This window comes from Peromyscus leucopus, chromosome 2 (assembly GCF_004664715.2).
Source record: "Peromyscus leucopus breed LL Stock chromosome 2, UCI_PerLeu_2.1, whole genome shotgun sequence".
Taxonomy (NCBI): Eukaryota; Metazoa; Chordata; class Mammalia; order Rodentia; family Cricetidae; genus Peromyscus; species Peromyscus leucopus.
This window is the reverse complement of record NC_051064.1, coordinates 4,881,940-4,908,467: the sequence shown is the minus strand read 5'-3', so window position 1 is coordinate 4,908,467 and position 26,528 is coordinate 4,881,940. Positions and strand designations below refer to the sequence as shown.

At 40.4% G+C, this 26,528-nt stretch overlaps 1 protein-coding gene across 1 annotated transcript in view; it reads right to left on the bottom strand.

Moving 5' to 3' along the window:
• The window catches only part of Stmn2 (stathmin 2), a 53,190-nt gene extending 38,446 nt beyond the window's left edge, over positions 1–14,744 (bottom strand). The window contains exon 1 of the mRNA XM_028890419.2: positions 14,506–14,744. Within this exon, the coding sequence (XP_028746252.1) occupies positions 14,506–14,524 (19 nt within the window). The 5' untranslated portion in view covers positions 14,525–14,744. The remainder of the gene's footprint in view (positions 1–14,505) is intronic.
• Positions 14,745–26,528: the final 11,784 nt, after the last annotated feature.

The window sequence follows — 26,528 nt, the reverse complement described above, 5'->3', positions numbered from 1 at the left end:
GTTGGAATTCAAGCCTTGTGTTCCAGTTCTGGGTCTAAGCAATCTTAGACAGCATAATATACCTTCTGAACATGAGTTTGTTCATCTTAGATAGCATACCTTCTGGACATGAGTTTGTCTACAAATAGGGATAGGATATTATTGTAGTGCCTGAGGTGGTGTGTTGAGAAAGTGAAGTGTTGACATATTACTAATGAAGATTAATCATCGCCAAGTTGATCCTTGGTTTTTGACCCTTTAAAGGGATATAGCTAAATGTGATGGCTGGTTTTATGCCAACCTGACACAAGAGGGAGTCATGTGGAAAGAGGGAACTTCAACTGAGAAAATGTCTCCACCAGATTGGCCTGTAGGCTTGCCTGTGGGAGCATCTTCTTGATTAATGATTGACGTGGGTAGGCCCATTTCACTGGGGGTGGTACCACCCCTGGGTGGGTGGTGCCACAGGGTATAAGAACGCAGGCTGAGCAAGCCCTGAGGAGCCAGCCAGTGGCACTCTTTCACTGCCTTGCATCAGCTCCTGCTTCCCAGGTTCCTTCCCTGACTTCCGTCCTGATGGCTTGTGATGTTGAACTGTAAGCTAAACAAAGCCTTTCCTCTCCACATTGCTTTCATTATGATGCTTTACCACAGCAATAGAAAAAAGATACTAGGTGTGTGGAACTTTGATTCTTATCATTCCGATTCTTTAAAAAATATCCTTTCACTACTTTATTATATACGTGTGTGTGTGTGTGTGTGTGTGTGTGTGTGTGTGTGTGTGTGTGTGTACTTTGATCATATCCTCCCCCATTATTGTCTTACTGAACTACTCAATGAGCTACTTATCAATGAGACCCCCTCTCATTTTCATCACTCTTTTTGTTTGTTTGTGGCTCACCACATGTTTCCATTACTCACTTCACCCCCAAACCATCAACCACAACCAGAACCCCTATTCTGTTCAAGAAGACTGGAGGTTGAGGTTAACTAAATGAGCTCTGGATCAAGGTAATTTATCTCCAGTTCACAATTTCTCCTCTTTTCTCACCTGTGAAAATGTGGATGATGATCCCTGTCATGTTCTTGGTACAGTCACAGTAACAGTCACAGTGTTAGTCACAGTCAGTGTAAGTTAGCCCAAAGCTGTCCTTCAAGGAACGTACCTGCTACAGTAAAGACAAGGTAAGAGATGGTGTCTGGCTCCAGACGAGACCCAGGGACAGCAGAGAAGAAGAGAAAGAAGTGTCTCATGTTGACACACACACACACACACACACACACACACACACACACACACACTCACTCACAAAGGCATTTCGTGGTGCAGAGCAAGCAAGGCAGAGGGAAGCTGTTGGCTGGTGAAAAATAAATGATAGGAAATATGAAAAGAAAAAAAATTGCCTATAATGAAACTATATGGCTAACTGGCAAGTTTGTCATGAGACAATCTTGAGGAGTTAACAGGAAGGAAAGTTCAAGGAACGCTGGTTTGAGATCAACGTGGAAAGCGGCCGCAGTTTGTTCAGGGACAGCCTACAGCAACGGTGAGAAATCTTTTTTGATTTCTTAGCTAATTATCCTCAGGTAGAGTCTTCTTGGTTATAAAATTTACCAAAAGGGATAAATGTGTAACGATCTAGATAGAACAGCTTCATATCTATGGACTTCCTCAGGAGCAATGCTCCAATTTGATCTAGTTAAATGGGTAGCTTTGAAATTCTTTGCAGCCATGAGAGGCAGATACAAAAGCCTAGTGCTCCTTCTCAAGTGGCATGCATGCATGCAAGTATCAGACTCTGTGTGTGTGTGCATGCAAGTATGAGACAGTGTGTGTGTGTGTGTATTAGTGAGTGTGTGCATGAGTGAGTACTGTGCATGCATGCAAGTATGAGACTGCGTGTGTGTGTGTGTGTGTGTGTGTGTGTGTGTGTGCATGCAAGTATGAGACAGTGTGTTGTATGAGTGAGCGTATGCATGCATGCAAATATGAGAGGGTGTGTGTGTATGGGGGAGTGTATGCATGCATGCAAGTATGAGTGTGTGTGTGTGTGCATGCAAGTATGAGAGTGTGTGCATGAATGTGTGCATGCACCCAAGTATGAGAGTGTGTGTGCATGCACACAAGTATGAGAGTGTGTGTGCATGAGTGAGTATGTGCATACATGTAAGTATGAGAATGTGTGTGTGTGTGCATGCATGCAAGTATGAGTGTGTGTGTGTGTGTCTGAGTGAGTATGTGCATACATACATGTGCATGTGTGTGTGTCTCTGTGTGTCAATTTGTCTTTGGTAATCTGTAATACAGCTTATAAACATCACACACTGCAATTGTGTATGCTTCTTATTTTTATATCTCATTTTCAGAAAACTTTCAGCAAATGTAATCCAGTTTTTTTCAGAGCTGCTTAATCCCTCAATGTCAGTCCTCAACTCAAAAAAAAAAAAAATTCATCTGAAATACTGATTTTCATCTATTTGTTTAACTACTAAACTTCAAAACTCAGGGCTGGTAGAAAAAAATACTCCCCTCTCTGCCTGTTTGCCATGTGAAGAACTTCAGACTCCCCTGGAGGATTTTGAAGTGAGGAGAGTGGCTACATTTTCTCAAAGCAAAGCACATCTCTTACAATGTGGTATGACCTTGTGAGGCTTTAAATAATATTGGTGCTTCCACTCGAGACTCCTCCTTTTCATTCTTCCATGTTTATGAGAACATGGAAGTACACCATCTGAATTCTATAGCCTACGAAGTTGACAAAATATTGAGGGTTTTATAAGTAGATTAGTGTAGGCCATATCTAATCAGAAACATACTTGTAAATATGAGCACTGATTTTTCTCAAGGTATCTATAGTTACATCATAAATATAACCCCTTGTTTATATACCATGTGTTTTTATTAATTGCTCTTTTGAATAGCAAGGATGTTGGAAATTGAAGTGGGAGAGCAGAGCAAACAGCAAGGAGATTGGAGGGTGGGGAGACTGAGCAGAAGGCAAGAGAGCTGGGGTCTGGGGAAACAGATGGGTCAATAGCATTTTAGGAAGGGTGTGTGTATGTGTGTGTGTGTGTGTGTGTGTGTGTGTGTGTGTGTGTGTGTGTGTGTATGTGTGCCCGTGTGCATGTGAGCTCAAGCTTGTGTATTGAAATTGTCCATTTCCTTACTCTTCAAGAGGCCTAAGTGTAGACTTGTATGTCTGGAGTCATTTTTAATTTCTATTGACTTAACTGATATCCTATGTTGATGAACCTTCCAGGATAGGCAAGAAGACTCAATTTTACTGATGTTACCTACATTGGTAAAGTACGATGAGGTATTAATGTCAGGGAAACGTGACAGAAATAAATATAAGAAAATCCACTCTGACTTTCATTACCTTCCTTGCTTATGGGATTTTGACCCGGATGAAATGGATTAACTATTAAATTCTGGCCTTGCTCAGAATGGATTTGTCTTGGAGATTTACTACATGGGCAGCTGTGTAGGACATCAGCCTTCCTTCTGCTACCAAGAATTATTGAGTAGTGACCGTTTCTACAGTTGCAAGTACTTTCCAATGGTTGCCATTATGTGTAGAAATTAACATTAGAATCAAGATGTTTAATCTTAAAATTATTTTTCCTTAGTGTTTTCATGATTGGCTCAGGGAACCAGAGAAGGTGATCAATTTTTTTTAAATTGTCAAATGCTTAGTATTCAGTTGCTTGCCTAGTTCTCTCAGGGAGCAGCACATAATTAGGCATTATTTCCCTATTTTGTAACGATGAGAACTGTATTAATACTGTAGAATCCATGAGCAGTTTGCTCAGGGCTTCTCGGGCTGTGAGCAGAGCAGGGTCAAAGCCACAACCATCTAACCCATGCATCTTCGCACTTCTGCAGCTCTCTCCCTCCCACCCGGAACAGGCAGGTCCAGCCCCAGCGTTTTTTGGGGAACTGAGGTGCTGCCTTTTCATTTGCATGGGGCTTGGCATCTGGGGTGTTCCACATTCTCTCATTTCAGGGAGCTTCGTCTTTCTAATGCATCTCTCCAAAGCAGCTTTTGGCACTCTTGGGCTTTGGGCCTGGGCGTTTTCTCTGATTAGGATTTGTCTGTCTCAATGAGGCTGACTCGGAGGTGGAGGGTCAAGATGAGCTTGCGGGGGTAACTGGAGGTGAAGGCTAAGCAATTTGAGTTCTCCCTGTCTCTCATCAGCCCTTTCGTGTTTTCTGTGTCTGTCTCTTGGGGCACCTGTGCTGGGCCCAAGGGTTCTCTCAGATGGGTGATTGCTGTCTTGGGACACTACCCATCATCTTCCACTGAAGAAGCTTAGGCTGGGAAAGCTGAGCAGGGACACTGGTGGAATTCTGGGTGACTTCATTGCTACTTCTCAGGAAGAAGGCTCAAGGCTGCTCAACAGGGTTCTGATATCCAGCCCCTCAAAGTAGAACATGCTGCTGTTGCCTGAGGGATTCAATCATCATTTCAATTTGCTTTTCGTTATTTTGAATGCATCTTTCAAAAGCAAATGATTTCAGATTCAGACTGTGCTTCTCGTTCTCTTCTTTACTCATTCTAAATATACGCTCATTGGTATTTACATAGGATACCCTGGCCCTGCAAATCAGTGTGTGGTGGTGCACACATGTAATCCCAGCAGTTGGAAAGTAGATGCGGCAAGAACAGATACATTTGAGGTTAGTCTGGGCTATCGAGTGAGGACACACACACAGATAGAGAGGTAGAGAGAGAGACAGAAAGACACACACACACACACACACACACACACACACACACACACACTCATAGCTATTATATCTAATGATAAAAGAACACAAGCACTTGCATTTATACAGTTACCTGACAAACACTAATCACTTTCACATTTACTTCCTGGATCCCAACAATCACTTTCTGATACAGACAAGGCAGCTAGCATTGTTATTTGACTAGTGCTTAATTAGAGGCACAGAGGAAATCACCATGGCCCCGGTGTAGTGAGAACGAAGAAGCCAGCTCAGCTGCATCGAAGAAGGGCTGTTCTTTTGAGTTGTGATGCAGAGATAGAGGAAGGAGCCCTCCTGCTGCAGGACCACTGGGCTCCCCACTGGTAACTACGATGTTGTGTGTTTTACTCTGGTGTGGGTCTAGACCAGCGCATTAGCACCACCTAGAAACTAGATAGGAAAATTCATGGGGCCAGCTTCAGACCCTCTTCCCAAGGGGCTGCTGATGCTCAGGAAGCCCTGACACACGTTTTAACCAAAGGGTTCCAAGTGAAAGTGGCTTGGAGCATCTTGATGATCTCAGTCCTTCCTAACTGGTGTTACTATTATGCACTGACTTGTCAGAGAGTCTGGGTGGTATAGCAGAACTGTTAAAATGGAGAAGCCTTCTGTGCAGTTATATACTCTTGCTGCTATTGCCTTTCCATTTTGTTAGTATGCATAAGATCTTGTTATTTTCAAAATAGTAAATTACCCAAGGGGGAGGAGCAGACTAATTTATATTCTTAGAACACATGGCACAGGCTTCTGAACAGAGCCAGCACTCACATTTTAAAAGTACTTTTTATTTTTTTAATTTAAGGGCTATTAAATGTCATTCTTTTGTGACATTAGCTGTCAATGATTTTGGGCTGCAGACAACTATACCTAGCATGTAGTTTTCCTCTTTATGTGTGCTTGACTTTAGGACAAAGGAGAAAGTCCCAACTGTAATTAGTTTTCTATTCACATCTAATCTATATCGAAATGGATCTATATCTACCTTGGTCACCCATGTTTTCTGGTCTTACTCTACACTTGACTGAGTACATTCTTCTAAGTTTAAATTTACTGATCCTTAATAGAGTGACTTGTATGCTATGTCCAAAGCACAGGGATTACATGAAAATTTTAAAAAATTTAAAAAAGGATGGATGGAACAAGTTAATATTTTCCCATATAGACAGATCATGCTATCTAATTAAAAATATTTATTTTATGTGTGCAGGTGTTTTGTATGCATGTCTGTCTGTATACCACCTGTGTGTCTAGTGCCTGCAGAGGCCTCTGGGGCATTGGATCCCCTGGGACTGGCATTACTGATGGTTGTAAGCTACCATGTAGGTTCTGGGAATGGAACCTGGGTTCTCTGAAAGTGTAACCCAGGCTCTCAACTGCTGAACCATCGATTAAAAAACAAACAAAACCCAAACAATCTCCAATCTTCTGTGCTTGTCTGCTCCTTTCTTAAAACAGTAAGAGGAAGAATTTGCTCTGGCTGAAGCAGAATGAAAAGATAACTTTTCAAGAGACAGGAATGGGTCTTGCCATAGATTTGAATTGATTATGGTAATTTTTATTGGTTATTAGGAGGATGTCAGCTGGTACCTTGCTATGAAGCCACAAGCACCTTGCTACGGAGCTACAAAATGGCTGTAGATATTTGTGTTGGAAGTAAAAGAGAATGCTGCAGTAGTAAATTTTTCATGTTAGACCGTGTCCTGAGGCGGGGATTCTGGGAGGCTGCCATCAGTCTAACTTCACAGTTCCCTCAGTTCCCTTGGGTGTCTGGTACTTCCTGACACCAGAGGTGGGGTTTCCTGGCCTCAGTTTTCTAAGTCAATATATATTATCAGTTGTTTTTCCCTCAGGGAAGTTAGGTTTCTTCTAAACTGGAAGACCATTAGGTTTACTGTGAGCAATTTTATTCAATAGGAATTAAACTTTATGGCTGATGTACATAGAAATATAAAATCTTCTAAAAAGAGTGAAAAGATTACTAATCACAATTTAATGTATACTTTAAAATAACTCTTATAAAATGTTTTTGGGGATAAGATTTAAAAATATTTCATCTAATTATCTTTATCTTGACATAGGATGTTTAATAGACTCATAGGCTCACAGTGTTGATAATTTGTTGTTTCTTGAACAACAGAGAACACAGCATAGACTCCAAAGCTCTAAGTATAATTTTTGCAGTGTTATTGCAATGCCTCTTGAAGGCATTGCAGTATGACCTAGCAAAAATGAAAGTCAGGGGTAGACAATGTCCTGCACTATTGAAACAACTCATTCTTAAGGTGTTATTTGAGAACCATAATTATCTATTTCTTGTCAAAAGCCAAATGTTGGCACTTACAATTTTCCTAAGGCCAACAACACTGTAAATGTATAAATTCTTAAGGATTTTGTTCTGCTTTATAGCATGATGCGGGGCTTTTCCCGGGCACAAGTCCTCGATGTGCTGTTTCCAGGTGACTAGCACAGTGAGTGCCAGGATGCATTAATTAACCTTTACATCGACATAAAAGAGTTTTGTGAGAACAAATGTACACAAAGTGTTATCTTCAATCATGACTAATAAAAATGGGTTATTATAAACACAAGTTATACTACTGCAAATGTCTCCTTGACAAATGGCAAGGCCTGATTCTTTCATTAAAGATAATTAAAAAATTGTACAAGGGAGTCAGAGCCTCCCACAGATCTCTCCTGCCCACCTGCTTTTGAACTAGTAAGATAATCTTGAAATAATATATAGTTTTATTAAATGTAGATGCCTAGGTTGTATTTCTTTTAGATCTAACTTTCCTTCACAAAACTAGAGATTGAAATTGGATACCTGGCATCTATGGAAGGGATGAAAGATGCAGTTTGTCTGTACCAGAAAAATGATTCTGAAAGCAACAGTACAGCAAAATTGTTCATTACAGGACTGAACTCTTGCTCAAGGTCTTCAGCTTAAATTTTTGTCATCTCCAAATGTTATTTCTAAAACTGCTAAAATTAACCATTTAGTATCCATAACCTCTGTAATGCTGTCTTAGCATTCCTTTCTTAAAAACAAAAACAAAACACAAAACAACTCTCCTAAAAACCAATGTATTAACAGCTGCAACCATCTAAAGCAGCAGTTCTCAACTTGTGGGTCTCGACCCCTTTGGGGTCACATATCAGATATCCTGCATATCAGATATTTGCATTACCATTCATACAGTAGTAAAATTACAGTTATGAAGTAGCAATGGAGTTTTTTTTTTGTTTTTGTTTTTTATGGTCACCACAGAATGAAGAAATGTGTTAAAGGGTCACAGCATTAGGAAGATTGAGAACCAGTAATCTAAAGTTCTCCAGCTTCCAGAGACCTGGAAAGACCTGAGCTGAGCTGTTGAAAACAACAACAAACCAAAGGTTAACCTTACTCCAGTTTTGGACTGTCACTGCATTCTGCCATCTGTGCTAATTTTTATTTGGGATGATGATTTGTTTGTTTGTTTGTTTTGTTTTGAGACAGGTTTCCCTGTGTTGCTTTGGAGCCTGTCCTGGAACTCCCTCTGTAGACCAGGCTGGCCTTGAACTCATAGAGATGGGTCGATATTTTTAATTGTCTATTGGAGGCATTTTGTGTTTAGTATCTTTTTTTTTTTTTCAGGCCAGAATTTCCAGAAATGTAGTAATACCTTTGTGGCCACCCACTTCATGGGTGAACTGACATGATATTCTTGATGATATTCCTTGAAGACCTATTTTCCTTTCCAGGCCACCTTTCTTTAGAAGGGCAATACTGAATAATGGAGACCCTTTATGGACTTAAGAAAGCAGAAGAAAAATTATTCACCTATTTACATTTAATTAGAGTCCTACAGAATAGCCCAGGCTGGCCTTGAACCCAAAACCCTCCTTCTTCAACTTCCTGAGTGATGGGATTTATAGGCATGTGATACCATACTAAGCCTAATCTGTTTTCCAACATAAGGGCATTATAACCCAGCAAATTCCTTATAATTTAGTGAGTTCTTAATACTTCTTTTCATGCAGTATCCAGGAGGAAATACTCTGTTGGAATAACCTGAATAAGAAATAACTATGCATAAATACTAACTTCAGTATGGTTTAAGCCTGTTTTACTTTACTTCCCATATGGACTATGTATGCTGAGTTAACTGTCTAGTAAATTATGCATTATCCTATATCTAAAAGGTTCTGGGTTGAATTTATGTTTTGCATATTTTTTGTGAATAGCAGTGATCTTGTATGATTTATTACCCCCTTTTCACTATGCCACAAGCTATTTTCTTTTCTGAGACACATGCGCGCATAGAGCCAAACTCTTATTTCTCCCACAGTTTCTCTTGAAGGTCTTCTGTTGTGTCCTTTAATATAAATGTATTTGAAACAATCTAATTAAGAAAGAGTGATAGCACAGAATACATAATCCTCAGAGGAATTAAATCCCTACGCATATGAGGTTGGAAGTGAAATACTCTGTAATCCATTGCCACAGATTTAAAAGTCTTACGACAAAACATAGCACAGCTTTGTATTCTAACAGTGCTGACTTGGTGGTCAGAACTGGCATCATTCAGCAGTTGTCAGAACTGAAGACTCGCCTCCAGCCCGTCCTACCCCATCAGGTTCTAAACCGCAATGAAAACTCCACTAAAATTTGAGAAACACCGTAATATGATACTATTAAATACTTTAGAAGTAGACTATAGTTATATAAACTGTATAAAAAAGAACTTTCCTTCTATTGAACATTGAAACAATTTACTTTGATAACCATCAAAATTAGTTTATACTTATCTGTTTCTTCTTCCTTAAAATGGGTATCAATTATTTACTAGACCAATAAAACTATTCTAAGGTTTTAAGACTAATTTTTTGTCATCTTTTAAGAATCATCAACTATATATATATAATATATGTATATATTATATATATATACTTATAAACATATATAAACCATGATTGTTGAAAATGCACAGAAACTAGATGGAAATCCTATTGGTTTAAAAAGGTATTCTTTAAGAACATGGGAAAGCAGTTGTGGTCAGCCTGGGTGTGCCTCCTCAGGATCATGTTCTTCTGCCTGCTTTACTACTTCCTCTAAGGTGAGGCCTCAGGCACTAGAACTGTCCTCAGCATGGGGCATATTTAAATAAATGAATAAATAAACATCATCTTAATTTATGCCTTTACTTACAAATTAAAACATCTGTTGCTAAATAATTTTGCTATTACTACTGACATTTTCTACCATTTATACACCATACAACCCCAGAAGTAACATAAATGATATAATAATTATGCTGTAATGAAACTGGAAAGAAAGATCATAAGGGACTAATTATCCAGGGCTCTGCCAACTTGTAGATTACACTCATCTTACTGTAGAGATGTACATGCCCTTCTCATTCACTAGGGTAAGCCATGGCATTACTTTATTTAATCAACAATTGAATGACTCCAATAAAAAAAAAGATTTTATTTGAAGCCAGGTTTAAATTATTCTTAGAGAAACTGATTGCCCTCTAGTGGGGTGAAAAGTTAGTGCAGACTCTGTGGTCTCCGATTGAGAGAACCAGGAAGCAAATAGCTTTGGCCTGGAAGCATTTATATTACTAACTATTGAGTGTTTTCTTGTGGACCAGCACATTTTACATATTGTTACAGATTGCATGGTAACAATAATGTGTGTTTTCCCACAAACAAAAGAAAGCTGGTGGGAGCTGGGGGTTAACTATTGGTGTGGGGCTGGCCACACCCAGTTCTGGGTTTGTGCTGTTAGCTGCCACATGCTCTGAGACCAGTTTTATCTAGCCTTATGCAAGCAACTAGCTACAGGAAAGACACAAATATACAATTCATCTTAGTTAAGGGAATAAAAAACATCAATGGATAGAATAACAGCAATTTTCCTAAAGATGTATTTGTCAGTGAAAAGGCATTCAATATGGACTCACCTTCCATTTCATATTTAGTTATTTGGGTTTTATGTAAAAATCTTGCTTGATAGATATCATTAAATAATCACAGAACTAAGTAACTATTTTGATCCCAAATTACAAAGGGAAACTACGTTATCATATGAACCATCTTTATGACATCCCGGGAGGAGGACATGTCCTGAGTCTACACAAAATGGAACTTCTTGCAGCATTTTTTTGTCAGTGACAAGCAGAAATTTGATGAAAGTCATTTCGTGCCAAATGACCTAATGCTTATTTTTCTAAATCACTATTTAATCCACAATCAATTAAAAATTTTAAACCAAAACTAATGATAACTCTTTTAAACACAAAGACGTGAAATCCTGCTAAAAATTTCAAGGACTAAGGAAAAAGCATGTCTCCCTCCTCTTGTCATAGAAAATTTACCCCAGATCTGTCTGTAAGTCACTGAAAACCATTAGGAATTCTGACGAGACAGAGGTCTGGATTTAAAATCTTTTCTAAACTAGAAAAGCATCCAGTCTTATCGATCATTTGAAAACAGGCTTTCCTTCATAGATCTTTAACAGGCACAGGCAAACACCCCCAGATCCCCTGATACACACCACCCTGCCTGCGACCGACAAGGTGCTTCGCTGGGCACAGGCATGCTGGCTGCCGCCCCTCAGAGCATGACTTAGATACATGTCATCAATTGACAAACCTCCGTTTATTTCCTTCAGGTTTTTTTCTTCTTCTGAGATCCTGGTAAAATCTTCAGCTTTTTATTTCTAGTTATTTATGCATCAATTTATACTGCAGCTCCATTTGGGAAGACAGTAGGCGATACAGTATGTACGCAGCACAAACACGCTGAATGCACTAATTGTTTAATGAATCAGGAGAAAAGCACGTGCCTTGCAGATTAATTGATTACTCTGTACAGTTGGGATATTAAAAAAAAAAAAAACCAAAAAACCAAAACCCCAAACCCAAATGGCACTTTTCTCACTGTCGAGGTAGTGTGTCTTTTCCCGTTCACAAGTGCAGCCTAATTATGGCAGAAAGACCTTGGCACCTGTCATCCGTGGGGTGGGAGTTTCATTGGTTGGCAGTTACCATTTCACGATCCTTGTTTCTGAGTAGAATTGAGACTGAATCAAAAAGCACTTTGAAGAGCAGACTTAGGGGAAAACAATGAAATTTGTGTGCTAAATCTATATTTAAATATTTATAGATATACCCTCTTGTGGAGGGGTATAATCTCAGTTATATAGTTTTTGCCCATTGAAACCACAAACAATTCTCTGTGGAGAATTTTTCAGCAATCTTTGGCACACAGACTATCATTAGCAAGTACCAGCACATACGTCCCAGCCTCACGAACATACATAACAGCGACAGGAAGCCAAAGTGTGTTTGCTTTATAGAAACTTAAATGAATAACAGGAGACAAAATCATCTTTAGGTTGGGGGTGGGGAGGGAGCGGAGGCTGGTGAAAATGATCAAAAAGAATTAGTGGCAAGGGATTAATCAGCATCAAAAGGGACCAGCATCCTTTTTGAACAAGTGGGACTAAGGGGAGAGTGAGTCTTGGAATAATAACCAGGATGACTTGGAATCACAGTTCTGGTGACGAGGAGTAACTAGCCAGTCGTCTGCAGCTGAAACCGCTCGGTGGGAGTACAATGCACGAAGATCACCCTCACCCTCATCAGAACCCCTCTGGACACCCCGATTGACTGTATACTGTGGCAAGCGGGAGTAGCTCAGGACACTGCGCAGAACCCTCTCCTGGGATGCTCCTGCGGGGGCGAGCGCCCAGTTCCGAAAGGCGAGCGCTGCAGGGCTGGCGACGGTCCACGCGCGCGATCGCCACGTGCGCGCTCGCCAGGCTCGCTGCTCCGGGTCTAGCAGCGAGGGGTGCGGCCGAGCCACGCCCCACTGAAGGACCCTCAGTGGGGGTCTCTTTCCTGGAACACAGTGGGCCGTGGGCTCGGCCTGGGGAAAAGGTCCTTGGACTCTGTGGGCTGTGCGTGGGCGAGGACACCTTCCCGAACCACAGAGGAGGGGTCACCTCTGTGGTCCAGGGCCTGGCAGGGCGCGGCCGTGTCTTTGTGTGGCCGGGCGGGGCTCGCCTTTCTGCACAGCCATCCATCCGCTGGGAGGGGCTTGGCGCTGCGGCCGCGAGCTAGGGCAGGTGTCTGCACACCCTGAGGGGTTCGGGGCTGTTCTGGAAAGCGGGGCTAGAAAGACCGGTGCCCGGACTGCAGACTGTTCAGCAGCCCCACCCAAGTTCGTGGCCAGACAGCCTGGAACCTGAGTCTCCGGGGCTCGGCGGACAGGGTGGGGCAGGGCAGGGTGGAGCCAGTCCACATCCTTTTCCCTGCTCTGTATCCACAACCGGGCCTGGGGGGAGGGGGACTTCCAGTCGCTTCCCGGGTGCAGGCCCCTCCCAGTCTATCCACCCTTGGGCCACAGAGGCACAAGACCTATTCGGAACCAAGGCCCTGGATCTGAAATCTCCTGCGATTTTACATAGCCCAAAAGATCTACTAGTAATTGGCTCTGTCCGACCCACAAAATGGAAATTGCACGTGGCCAATCTTAAAGACCTTGACCTCTTTTGCTTTATATCATGCTCACACATTTTTATCTGTATTATTTTCTGTATACTCTTCTAGATTCCCCAAGCTTTCACTCCCCGAAAGGATCTAAGGAGTTTGGAGTAACCTTTTTTTCTTCTTTCCCTTTTCTTTTTGCTATTATGTCTAAATATCCTATTTAATGTGGTTCTGAAAAATATGTTAACCCACCCTCCTCTAGCCCTATGGGAGAACAATGAGGCCAGGGTGGGGCAGCCGAGGTTAGCGGTCAGGTCTCTGGCATAAGCAGGCTGCTAGCGAGTGCGCGGGGCGTGGCGGGGCCCCTCTGTCCCCGCAGGGCTGGGTTCTCCGGTGTCGCGCTGCGCTCCCCACCCGGCCCCCTTTCCATTGAGGGCGCCGAGCTAGGTTCGGGTGGGGACCGCTTGACTCCACACAGGGTGGGGCGGTCCGCACAGTGTGCCCAGCGCTGCAGGTGCCCCCCCTCTCCCCCCCGGGGACCTTAGCTCCACACACAAAGAAACCCCACCCGGGCGCCTTGGGAGCCCGGTCCCTCTACCCCTCCCCGCCCCGCACGCTTCTCCGCCCCTGCAGCTGCCCACGCGCCCTCCACGCCCTCCTCCTTCTTCCCCTCCCTCTCCCTAAAACAAAGGAGCTAAGGTCCTACCCCACCCCTCCGGCCGCCTTACCTCCCCGCACCGCGCCCCAAGACTAGCGGTTTTTCCAACTGAGACAATACCATTAAATGTGTCCACTCCCCTCCCCCGTTCCCACCCATCTCTCAAACCGCCCGGATGGGACCGCTTTGACTTTGCATTTTCTCTTTTCTACCAGCCTCACCCCCTTTCCGTTCTATTTTCTTTTTAAACTACAGAACGAATATAAGGCGTTACAAACCACTTTCTGAAATGTCCCTTCATCCCACCGAAGGCAGAGAGTTAAGGTAGCCCCCTCCCCTCCCATGGCGTTTTAATTTTAAATATGGAAGTAGAATAAAATTCTTAACCCATCGGAGGGCAACTTATCTGCTTCTATGTTTTAAAAATAAATAATTTGCTTTAGCTTTTCCAAGACCCCCTTCTTGCCCTCTCATCTCCTCCCAGAGCTGTCTTCGACCTTCCCAGCTCTCGTGTATCATGAATGTCTTTTCCTTTATAAAATTCCTGTTAATGTCTTCAGAGCCCCAGAGAGAAGGGCTCCAGATTGAGCTTGGGAAAAGAGAAGCGCGATTCTTACCCATTGCTGTTTTAGCCATTGTAGGTATGTGCACGCGTGGAGCGGTGGCGAAGGCGAAGGAGAAGGGTCCAGCTGTAGCCGCGGAGAGAGCGAGAGAGGAGTCTGAGTAAGGCACTGAGTCTGCAGAGTGGGACCGTGCTAGAGAAAGAGCAAGAGGCAGGAGCCCATGAATAATTATCACGCAGAAGCTCAAGCAGATTGGCTCCCAGGGTCCCCTGACATGACTCCCGCAGAGTCAGAATCTTCAAGCATTAAATATTGATCGTCCAATGGTGCTGGAGTACAAAGTACCAGAATGCAGTTTGAAATGGAAATCAGCCCTTGCCTGGAAGCTCCCCCCATTTTGGAGCCCGATAGTACAGTCCAAGTGGAGTGGCCTTAGCCGGGAAGCCTCCTAGGAGCTGAGAACTGGGCTGTGCCTACCTGTACCCAGGAGGCTATACTTCCTTCAAACATGTGTCATTGCAGATTGACAAAGGGAAGGAAAAGACTCAGGGGCTCGAGAAGTCATCCCAGTATGCTGAGTGTCGGAAAAATCTGTTTAAAGACTGAGTTGTTATCTGGCCCTGTTTTCTCTTTCACCTTTGGCCCTGTCCTTGGTGAATGCTGGCCTCCCTAATAGGTGATGGACTTCCCAAACCAGCCCATGTCTGGCTGTGGTGGCAGCTCAGAAATGACCAGGGACACTGTTCTTTTCTTCTAGTGTACTTAGACTCCGGAGTCCATGAACTCATGGGAGTCTCATAGGAAGGGGGAGGCCTGGCCTTTTCTCTCTTCAGCACAGAGGAGGGAATCTTTGACAACTGGGGCACAGAGATGTGTCCCACCTAAGGACACGATGCAAGAGAGTAAGAGAACCTGGACTAGGCATGATTTTCCTGCATTCACAGCTCAGATTAAGCATTATGGCATGCAAGGGCCTGTGAAACCAGTTACAAACAAGACATCCATTTATTCACTTAAACAATACTTTTAGTGAAGGTCCATTCTTAATTCAGATATTTATTGAGCATGTTCGCAACACTGAAGCAGCAGGGATATGTTTTGAACTTGTGCGTATGAAATTTTTTTTCATCCACATGACTGAATTCTATTGTACCTAAATCTATGGGGGAATTGTGGCTTAGGTATTTAAAACTAGCAAGGAATAGCTAATTCCATCTCAGATGAAAAAACGGAACACTGTTGCATTCATGAACATGTATGAAATATTGTCTAATTTTAAAAGTATTTGAAAATTAAGATTTCTCCCATTAGTAAGCTTTTTGGTAGCTATTAAGTTACATTTTAAAATTCTTTTCAGCATAGTGCACAGTATGACGTTTAAATGCGGGGGTGGGGGGAGGGCGGAGAAGCAGAGCACTCTCCTTGGTGCTGAAATAACCCTGCAGTTCCTGTAGTTCCTATGGACTTGTACTGGCATTTTAACACTCTGGATGACTTGCTGTATAATAGGAAGCTACTGGAATGGGAGCGTTTCTGACCTGCTGAATCACTGGAAAAATAAAAAATAAAGTGGAGATCAATAAAGTTATTTCTTGAGCAGCAAGATCAGAAATTATTGTTCCTGTCATTGAACAGGCCTACGACGATGATACAGCGAGAGTACAGTATGGAAATTGGCAGGGTCTGGAAATAAATTACCATTTTCTCCCTCTCAAAATCCATTTCCCAGTATAAATGTGAGAACATCTTCCTTCTCACTAGGGTCGTTAGCAGCCATAGGATGAGGGATCTTCAGCATGCCTGTGTGACTAATATCCTTTCCACCACACCCTTCTTTCCAGGCTGTGCCATCCCTATACATTCTTCAACTTCCTTGGAGGACAGGGCCTTCAGTCATGACATAATGTCTTTAACAGCTACAATTGGCAGTTCAATGAGATCTATCGCGGTTGTGAGCACAAAACAAAACACTTGCTCCACTGTCCTCATTTTTCACTCTCTGGTGAGAAGGAAGTCAGTGTATACAGGGGCAAATAGTGAACGAGTGGCTTAAAAGTGTTTTCTCTTGGCTTTTGGGTGCTAGCCACCTCACCACAGCTCTGTAGGATTTTTCCAATAATGTCAAGTAGAGAGGGGATAGGTTGATATAAATTACTGCAAAACAGAAAGATAATGAGTTGTTGTCCACTGGAAGAGAGTTTGAAATGAATTAAAAGATATGGGTCTGTATTAATTAATGCCCTTTATGTTCTTTTCACATTGCAATGTGCTGCCATGCTTCTTGTTCTGGGAAATTACGGTAAACTAGGAACAGGGAAATTATTTTCCATTCAGTACTTTGTCCGTTTACTCCCTTTGTCTGCTCGTTCATCTATCCCACAGCTACCTGTTTAATGACGTTTTAGGCTTTTTATATTATGAACTCAGCTAAGCTTCGCCTTATTGTCTAAAAACTATAAAATGAAGAAAAACACAGACCTCCCCCTGCAGTAAAATGCTATTAACTTTGGAAGATGACGCTCATCTTTTGAATTAGCTGGGGCACAATTGCTTGCAAATAATGGAAAGAAAAACATAACCAAACAACCACACATTGCCTCTGAAAATGAAGCGGAATTTCTTGGCTCATGTAACAATAAAAACAGAGTACATTCTAGTCATCTTTTCCTGAAGCAAATGCTTTTGATGGCGACTGGAAATCTGTCAGATTAAAGAACAGGCACCCCAAAAGTTCACTCTAGAATAAGGATAGTAGCACAGGGATGTTTGGATAACTGACCAGTCACCATATACAATAAGTGTCTTGCATCATAGTAGACACACAATAAATTGTGGGTTCTGTGACAGTGTTCATGGCTTCTAACATACTCAAACATTTTAAGAGTAAGGGCTGAGTGACAAATAGCTTTATTAGTTTCCTAATACCACTTGGATTCATGTTTCACATGATAGATAAATAAATGCTTACAATCAGAATGATAATAAACAACAGCACATTGTTAACATGATTAAAAAAGACTGAGCTCTATGAAACCATATCAGTGCTTACAGGCACTTTTGCTGAGTCCATGTTGAAAGCATATATTAGACCGTTCAACATTGTTTATTTATATCTTGTTCATTCCTCAAAGGACAGAAGCGGATAGGGTTCATACTAGCAGGAGAAAAATGGCAATTTTTGTTTCCTTCGATGGGAACAGTTGAAGTTGTGGAAGTCAAAGTTGTATTAATGGCCCTTTTTATTTCTCTAGTTCAGCCTCTTGTACTTGTCTTTGAGGAGAGGCCTGAGGGGTTGGTTTCTTTCCAAACTGGAGAATGACAGTTGCTTTAGGTACTGATGTCATCTAATATAGTCATATGATTTTGTTATTAATAAATGAAATGTCTTGGAAATAATCCTACAGTAATTATTAAAAGTGACTAAGATATGAAAGGCAACAATGCTACACTTGAGTTGTTTGGATCTGACTTCATCTGACTACAAAGAAAAACTGGAAGAAAAGAGTTGCAGATGTTTTTTAGGTGTTTAGAAATTTAGGATGTTTTGTAGTTACAAAATCACATGTGAAAAATTAGCTAATTGGTTAGTAGTTTTATTTTTGACATGTTTATATCCACATAGATTAGTCAGAAATAAAAGTATATCTTTTAGTAGAAATGTACAATATGCCTTATTTGACAAGAAAGTCAATCCACAGAGAGAGATCTGGCGTTCTTTGCTAACAATGCAATCTGTGTTGTTTAGCAATATGTTGGCATTTTTCCTCATTATTAACTTTTTGGGAATTTAATACAATATATTTTGATTATATTCACCCCTGCACCAACTCCTCTCAGATATAGCCCTTTCCTATCTACCCAACTTTGTGTCCCCTTTTTTTGTTTTAACCCATTGAGTTCAACTGTGCTGCCCATAAACTCCTGGGAATAGGGCCATCCACTGGATCTTGGTTGACCTACCAGGAACCACATACCTAAAGAGAAATAATACTTCTCCAAGAAGCTGTCAGTTGCCAAAAGCTCCTCCTCTAAGGGTGGAACATTGTGCCTACCTCCTCTCTCCATGCTGATACTCTGTCTCGATTGAGCTTTTGTATGTTTTCTGTCGGCTGTCCCTTGTCCTGTGAGTTCCTATATGCCACTTCACTGCTGTGTCCAGAAATCATAAGTAGTTGTCATCTATTTCTGGCTTAGTCTTTCCATGTTTGTCTTACCACTGCTTTGAAATGAGGAATAAACAGTATTTTATTATTTTCCTCAAAAATTAATTATCTACAACTGAAGAACATTTAGTTAATTCTTATGTCCTTTTCTGTACCTAAGGTTTTCTTTATGCCTCTGTAGGGGTTGTGCATATTAGTAATTAAAATATTTTGCCCCAGAAGCAAAGAGACTTACTGAAATTAGTAAATCCTATTGATGGTTTTGTAATTGAACTTCTGGAGATGAACTCGCTCTAGTAATAAGAGACTGGTATGAACTTAATAAACTTAATCTTTTCATTAAACTGGAGATGTTGAAAAATTATTTGCTATCTTGGCAGCCATTACTGAAACATTTTCCCTCTCTTTTTGAGGTGCTTTGCAGCTTAAAATCCAGGGAGAATATTAGTTGGACACTATTGAAGCTAAGAGGTTGGTTTCCCTAGGGTTTCCATCCAGCTTCTTAGTTTATAAAGCCTTGAGTGAGCACACAAGTGTGATGGTCCTAAAAGTGCCTAGAAAAGCAATATAAAAATATGACTTACTCTACTTCTTACACAAGCTCTTTTCTTTAAAATAGGAGCCTGACAATGAATATTTAACTAGCATTAGTTATTAGTTGCCTAAAAATTCTTCTATGTCCTCGTAGGTGGGGAAGGAGGAGGGTTTGGAGAGGAAAAGGACCCCAACCCTAACTCTGAAAGAGTTACATAGCACTGGCTTCCAGAGAGCTCTTTCTGTGAGTCCTTTATTAACTAGCTCTCTGACCCTCCGCCCTTCCCCCACTCTTTCCTAGTGCATTATCACATAGAACTAAATGAACAGACATAATATGGTATTTTAAAAAGCTACTTGACAAAAATTCAACTCAATAATAACACCATCTTGAATGAAGCTGAAGAATATAGAATCTCATTCCAGTTTTCTTTGTCTTTTCACATCCTGAAGAACCCCCCCCCCTTTGGCCGGTGTGTGTGTGCTGGTTGTTTCTCAATTATAGGCTGAGAAACAACTCCTAACATTTTTAGGATTATGTTCAGCAAAACCAGAGCCACTTACAACTCTTTCCCACTTATTATAGTGACAAATGAATTGCCATCTTATGAGATATTGTTGAATTTTTGAATAGAATGCACAAGAAAAGTCCTCTTCTGAAAGAGCATCCAAGAACTATGAACTCTCAAATATTTATATCAAAGTATAAAAGCATCAAACTTAAACTTTTGTCATGGTCTGCTTGAACTAATCTCTGGAAGAAGGGCAAGTAAGGAATGTGTGTCATGAAGTTAAAAAGTCGCCAAGGTCTCCTTGCCCTCATTGCTTTATTTTGTCTTTGAGGCATTCTTTAAAAGAAAATCTAAGACATTATTTAAATTAACTCTTGATATGTATTCTTCATAAAATATCCACATTTCTGATACAAATTATAATTATTGGTACCATCTAACACCAAGTCCCATTATCTCAACAGTGCTAGGAACAATGTAGGAACCCTGTTTGAAACAGGACCACATACCACCCACTCGCTACAAGGCTCAAATCAGGTTATTCTGTAACACAGCTCCCTTCGTTTTTTCCAGATTCCTATCAGCTGTTTATTATGGAAAGTAGGTTAATTGTTTTACCGAAACTTCTAACATTTTGGATGTGACTGCTTGCATCCAGTGTTGTGGTCATTTAATTTGTTCTAATGCTTTCTGCAAGTGGGAGCCAGCCACTGAGGTTTTAGATTCAAGATCATCTTATAAAAGAATGACTCAGGTGTATTTAGCTTAATTAAAAGCAGGGCTGCTCTTGAGTCACAAGTGCCAAAGGTCAGCTGTGGGATAAAGGACAGGGGTTACAATGCAGAACTCACTGCAGACATAGGAATGACTGAAGTATATTTTTGACAATGGGCAAGCTGATTTAATTAAAACTCAGGGGGGTGTTTTCTGCGAAGGGGGAGTCTACTGCAAAATACTGTGACTGAAAGCAACACAAAGCAATGATTCATTCCAAGATGTGGTTAGTGTTCAATTCTCTGTGAAACTTCTGCTGAACACTTTACTTTTCTCAACTGAAGACTACCATTTCTGTATTATGATCATTTGGGTCCTCCTTGGGTCAAAGTCGACTAGTTGATGTCTTCATATTTTTGCAGTGGCACTATAATGAGCTGAAATTTACATACATTCCCAATTCATGTGCTAAAGCCCTATGATGACAGAATTAGGTGATGGTATTAGAGAGTTATTAGGTCATGAGAGTGGATCCTTGTAAATGGGATCATAGAAGAGACCCAAGAGAGTGCCTTTGCTCTTCTGTGTGTGATGACATGGATAGAAATCTGTACCTTAGTCTTTAACCACCTAGTTTTCAGAACTCTTGGAAACAAATTTTAAGTGTTTACAAGCCTCCAGTTTATGGTATATTATATGACAACGAGACCACAATGTGGTCAGCAGGGCATAATGACAGTGCACTAATTTTCAGTATCTTCACTATTCAGTAGAAAAATAAGTATATGGACCATCATAGACATTAAGAAATATCTGAGGACTGGAGAGATGGCCCAGCAGTTAAGAGCCATTCAATTCCCAGCATCCACATGGCAGTTCACAAGTGTCTGTAACTCCAGTTCCACAGGATCTGAACCCTCACACAGAATACACTCATGCAAAATACCAATAAAAAGAAACATCTGAGCTACCTCTGATGGTGCCAGCCTATATAGCCTCAGCTACTTGGGAGGATTTCCAAGTTCTAGAGCTGACTAAGCTAGATAGCAAGACCATCCTGGATAACTTAGTGATAATGTTTTCAATATAAAAAATAAAACAAATGGGGTGGTGGTGGCACACGCCTTTAGTCCCAGTACTTGGGAGGCAGATCTCTGTGGGTTTGAGGCCAACTTGGTCACAGATTGAGTTCCAGGACAGCCAGAGCTATACAGAGAAATCCTGTCTTGAAAAGCAAACTAACAAACAAAACAAGCACTATGGATATTCAATGGTTGAGCCCTTACTTAGTATGAGGCCCTAAATTCAATCACCAGTATAGCGCGCGCGCGCGCGCACACACACACACACACACACACACACACACACACACACACACACACACACACTTTGGATTACCAGTTTGCATCTAGTTTTCAATTGACCTAGAACTAGGAGCGTGGAGAGCAGTCTGGCCAACCTTGAATAACTGTATGACTTTTTCCTTCCTAATTAATGATTCCACTTTCCTTGAAGTTCTTTTTCTTTTGGTTTTTTGAGATAGGGTTTCTTTGTGTAGCCTTGGCTGGTCCTAGAACTAGCTCTGTAGACTAGGCTTGCCTAGAACTCATAGAGATCCACCTGCTTCTGCCTTCTGAGTGCTGGGATTAGAGTCGTGTGTCACCATGGTATAGCTTTCCTTGAAGTTTTTATACAGGTGTTAGTTGCTGCATGGATTTAGTAGTGGTTTGTCTATAAACAGTCTGAGGCAGTTTTATTTTAGGACTATTCTAACCAATACATTTATGTTGATTAGGCTTCTAAAACCTTAGTCTGTCTTATTTGTCTTCAGACACATTCTACTACAAGTTGTGGACCGTATATTTCAGTCTGAGGAGGAAACTCTAGTAGATATATGGTGTTTTGAGCCTTTCTGATAAATCACCATGCAATCTTCCCTCAGATACAAGAAACAGAAGGATTTGTTCTCAATCCTTGCAATGGCAGAGTGATCTTGACAAAGTAGAGGTCACACTTTGATGGCAGTAGCCTGGAAAGACCATCCCATTATGCAGGAAAAGTGATCCCTTGGGTGTGTGTTGAGAGAACATAAAGATAATCACCAGTTGATGTCAGTTGCTGACTGAATGCCTTTTGGTCTAATTCCAAAGAGCAGGCAGCTAGGTCAGCTTCAGCAGACCAGGTGATAGTTCTGAACTGACAGATGGGGAAATAGTGACCATAACTCGCAGTATTAGTCACCCTTCTCTTTCTGTATCTTGACATTCTGTGGTGAATTTGAGGCTCCTAATCAATAAATGATATTAGTAATTCTGGCTTGAGGCTAGAATTCAGCTGAAGTATATGAGTTAGATGTGCTGAGGCAATTACTTTTTGGAAGGGCATGGGCTGCACAAGAAACACGCAATTGACGTTGGCTGCTGTAGCAATTATCTATTTATTTCTGTCAACTTCTTGTTTCTATAGGTCTTTAAGTGAGTTTAGGATTAGAGTTCCAGTGCTGATGCGTATTCACCCAGTAAGAATCTTAATGTGTTTGTATTGAGAAGGGTAAGCCCACAGGTGGTATTCTCTGGAGTTTGAGAGCTAGCAGCATTAGTGGTTAGAAACACTTTTTTTTTTTTTTTTTTTTTTTGTGTTCAATCTAGTTTTAAGGCTGTGTCCCAGTGGTGTCTCTTGGTGCATAACCACTTGGTGAATATCATAGGGGTGTGTTCACAGGCATCTCTTTAGGAAATGCAGCATACATTTGTTTTGTGTGACTTCATATCTAACCACAGGTCTTGTAAACACTCAGATAGATGAAAATATAAGAGGTAAAACTGGCCAGCAAAGGAGTGTAAACTTTTGAAGGGTTTATAATGTATTTTACATTATCAATAATGTCAAGATAAGGGGCATTAAATCCTTTTGTAAATAAGATTATTCTGGTTTTAAGTAACAATTTATAACTCGTAAACACATTGATTTGATTTTATATCTTTAAAGAAAATCTTTAATATTTTTAAATAATTTCTTGTTTGTATAGCACAGTGATGAAAATTCCAAAGTTTTTTTTGCATATATATTAAGGTTAAGAAAATGAGTTAATGTAGTCTCATTGTTTGGGTCCAGGCTTCTGTGGGATAATAGAGATACATATGTGGAATTGGAGAACCTAGAGAAGAATCTTGTCATGTTAGTAGAGTTAGAGGTACATGAATACACAGTATCATAGACATTTACACGTATACATTTCTGTGATTTAAGATACTCCAAAGCCTATTTTTTTTTATTAAGAATTGTTTTTTGTTCTTTTAAAATTTTGTGTATGCATGTGTGTTTGTAAAGGGTATGTTTATGTTATTACAGTTGCCTGAGGCTAGAGAGGCTGTCAGATCTCCTGGAGCTGGAGTTACAGGTGGTTGTGATCCACCTGATATGAGTGTTGGGAACTGAACTCTGGTCCTATGCAAGAGCAGTATGCATGTTTAACTGCTGAGCCATCTCTTTCATCCCTGAAAATCTATATTTCCTAAGAAATATCGAAACTCAGTCTATGCACTGAGTGAACCTAGGAGCGATTATACCCTTGTCTAATGAACACAGAGAACATCTAGATTCTGTTTTGAAATAACCCAATATTGTTATACTCTATAAAGAACTGGGATAAAATAAATATTTGAAGAGGAGAGATGATAGGTCACATTTCCTAACTGCACAGGAGAAAGTATTCCCATACCTGTAACTGGGGGTTGTATTTGGTGACTCTGGGAAGAGGCTTCTGGGAAGAGTATTACTCCCTGTGTAGAGTAACCACAATTAAACTCTTTTATGTGAAAGTATTGTCTAATTATTATAATGTAATATATTAACACACATATGTATATATATATATAATATATATTATATCAACTTTATAATAGTAGGCTTCCATGTTGCTTTTTCAAGCATCCACCATGTTAGTTACCCCTTCTTTCTGTCCATTCCTCTCCTCTCCTTGGAGGAGCCTTGTAGAAGACACCAAACACCACTGTCTATTGGGACCAAGATGCTCTAAAGACAGTGAATCAGTGATGTGATATTCTTATGCAACATATGTAACAAATGGTGACCAAACATTAAAAATGTATATTATGAGGGAGAGTCCATGTAATAATGAGCATAAAACAAAGAAAGGTAAGAAATAATTTTAGATGAAGAGGAATTAAATGGTATGATAAGTAATTGCAGTGAGTGATCATGGATTAGTTTCTGGATCAAGAAAACAAATCTATATAAAGATTGCTTTGGGACACCTGGTGAAATTGTAACACAACTTGTACATTATAATATATCAAATCATGTAGGATTTTCTTTTTTTTTTTTTAAGATTTATTTATTTATTATGTATACAGGGTTCTGTCTACAGGCATCCCTGTAGGCCAGAAGAGGGCACCAGATCTCATTACAGATGGTAGTGAGCTACCATGTGGTTGCTGGGAATTGAACTCAGGACCTTTGGAAGAACAGCCAGTGCTCTTAACCTCTGAGCCATCTCTCCAGCCCCATGTAGTATTTTCTATATTTGATGCCTGTACTATTATTTATGTAGGACAGTGTTCTCATTCTTAGAGGTGGCAAGCATAAAAGTCCTTAGAAGTAAAGTGACATCATGTAGGTAATCAACTGTCAAATGGTACAGCATTGGTTATGAAAATTTTATTATTTACATGAAATATGAATATAATTATTCAAGAGCAAGAAAGGAGAGAGCTATGAAGAATATATACAAAATACTAAAGTCAGTGAGTGTAGGCAAAGGTATACAGTTCATCAAAACATTCATGTACTATATTAAATATATATGTATATTTAAAAATTTAGGGGGGGGGAGAATAGGGGAACCCGTGGATGATATGTAGAACTGAATGGTATTGTAAAATAAAATAAAAAAAATTTAGGATTTTTAAAACAAAGTGTGAAAAGGGTATAATTCAAAATTTTACCTTTTTAGAACTTTGAGGCTAATGGCCAATGAAAGTTGTCTTTCATATATTTTAAAGAAAGAACCTATGACCTGTAAAGCATGTTATCTATAAGAGGGAATTCAGAGCACACAGCAACTCTCTCCAAAGGTAGAATATTATGCTTCCAGCAAGAGAAACCTTTATTTTGACCAGAAGAGTCAAGAAATATTACTAAAATATGTTTTAAGTTTTTTTGTGGGATTGTGAATCTTGTCTTTGTGGTTCCCTCATATTTATGATAATTACAGAAAAAGCAAGGGTTGTTCACTTGTTAAGTCTTTTACAGGAGGCTTCTCAGAGAAAATATGTGCATATAGAATATACATATATATTACATAATGTCACATGCTTTACACATTCTATGCTTGAATTTGAACTTGTGGCCCTGTACATGTAAGGCAAGTGTTTTACTATTGAGGTACATCCTTTTCCCAGTATTTTTTGAGACATTTTGACAAACCTGCCTTTATTACTATGAGTATTTCATGTAGTGCTGAATATTTATTTGGGTATCCCTGAGTGAGTGAATGACTTGGGAATACCAAAATCTATTCTTATACAACTAGCAACAATGATATATTTTCTCTTTCTTAAAAGAACAGATGGTTATATTTGATAAAGTTCTTCTAGATACATGGAATCAGAGGGGAAACTGCCATTTAACACCATGAGTAACAAAATCAATAGTGAATTGTATTAGTTAAGCTTCTCTAGATAAACAGAATGAGTGTTTTACAAATAAACACATGTGTAAGGTTGATTTATTTTGTTATCTTAAGAAATCGACTTGCATGGTTATATAGGCTGAGAAGATTCTAACACCAACAGTTCAGAGACCCAAGAAACAAGACAGCTCCTGGTTTAGGGTCTAGTCCAAGTGCAAAGGTACAAGATTGAGGTTGAAGCTGGAAGACCTTCTGGCAGAGACAGACCAGCATTTCATTCTGTTCAGGCCTTAAGTGATTAGATGATACTGGCTATGATACCCTGCTCTCATTTTATAGATTCAGATGCTAATCTCATTCAGAAATACCTAGACACATTCAGAATAATGCTTATGTGGTGGTTTGAATGAGAATGGCCCCCACAGGCTTATACATTTCAATACTTGGTCCCCTATTGTTGGAACAGTTTGGGAAGGATTAGGAGGTGTGTCCTTGTTGGAG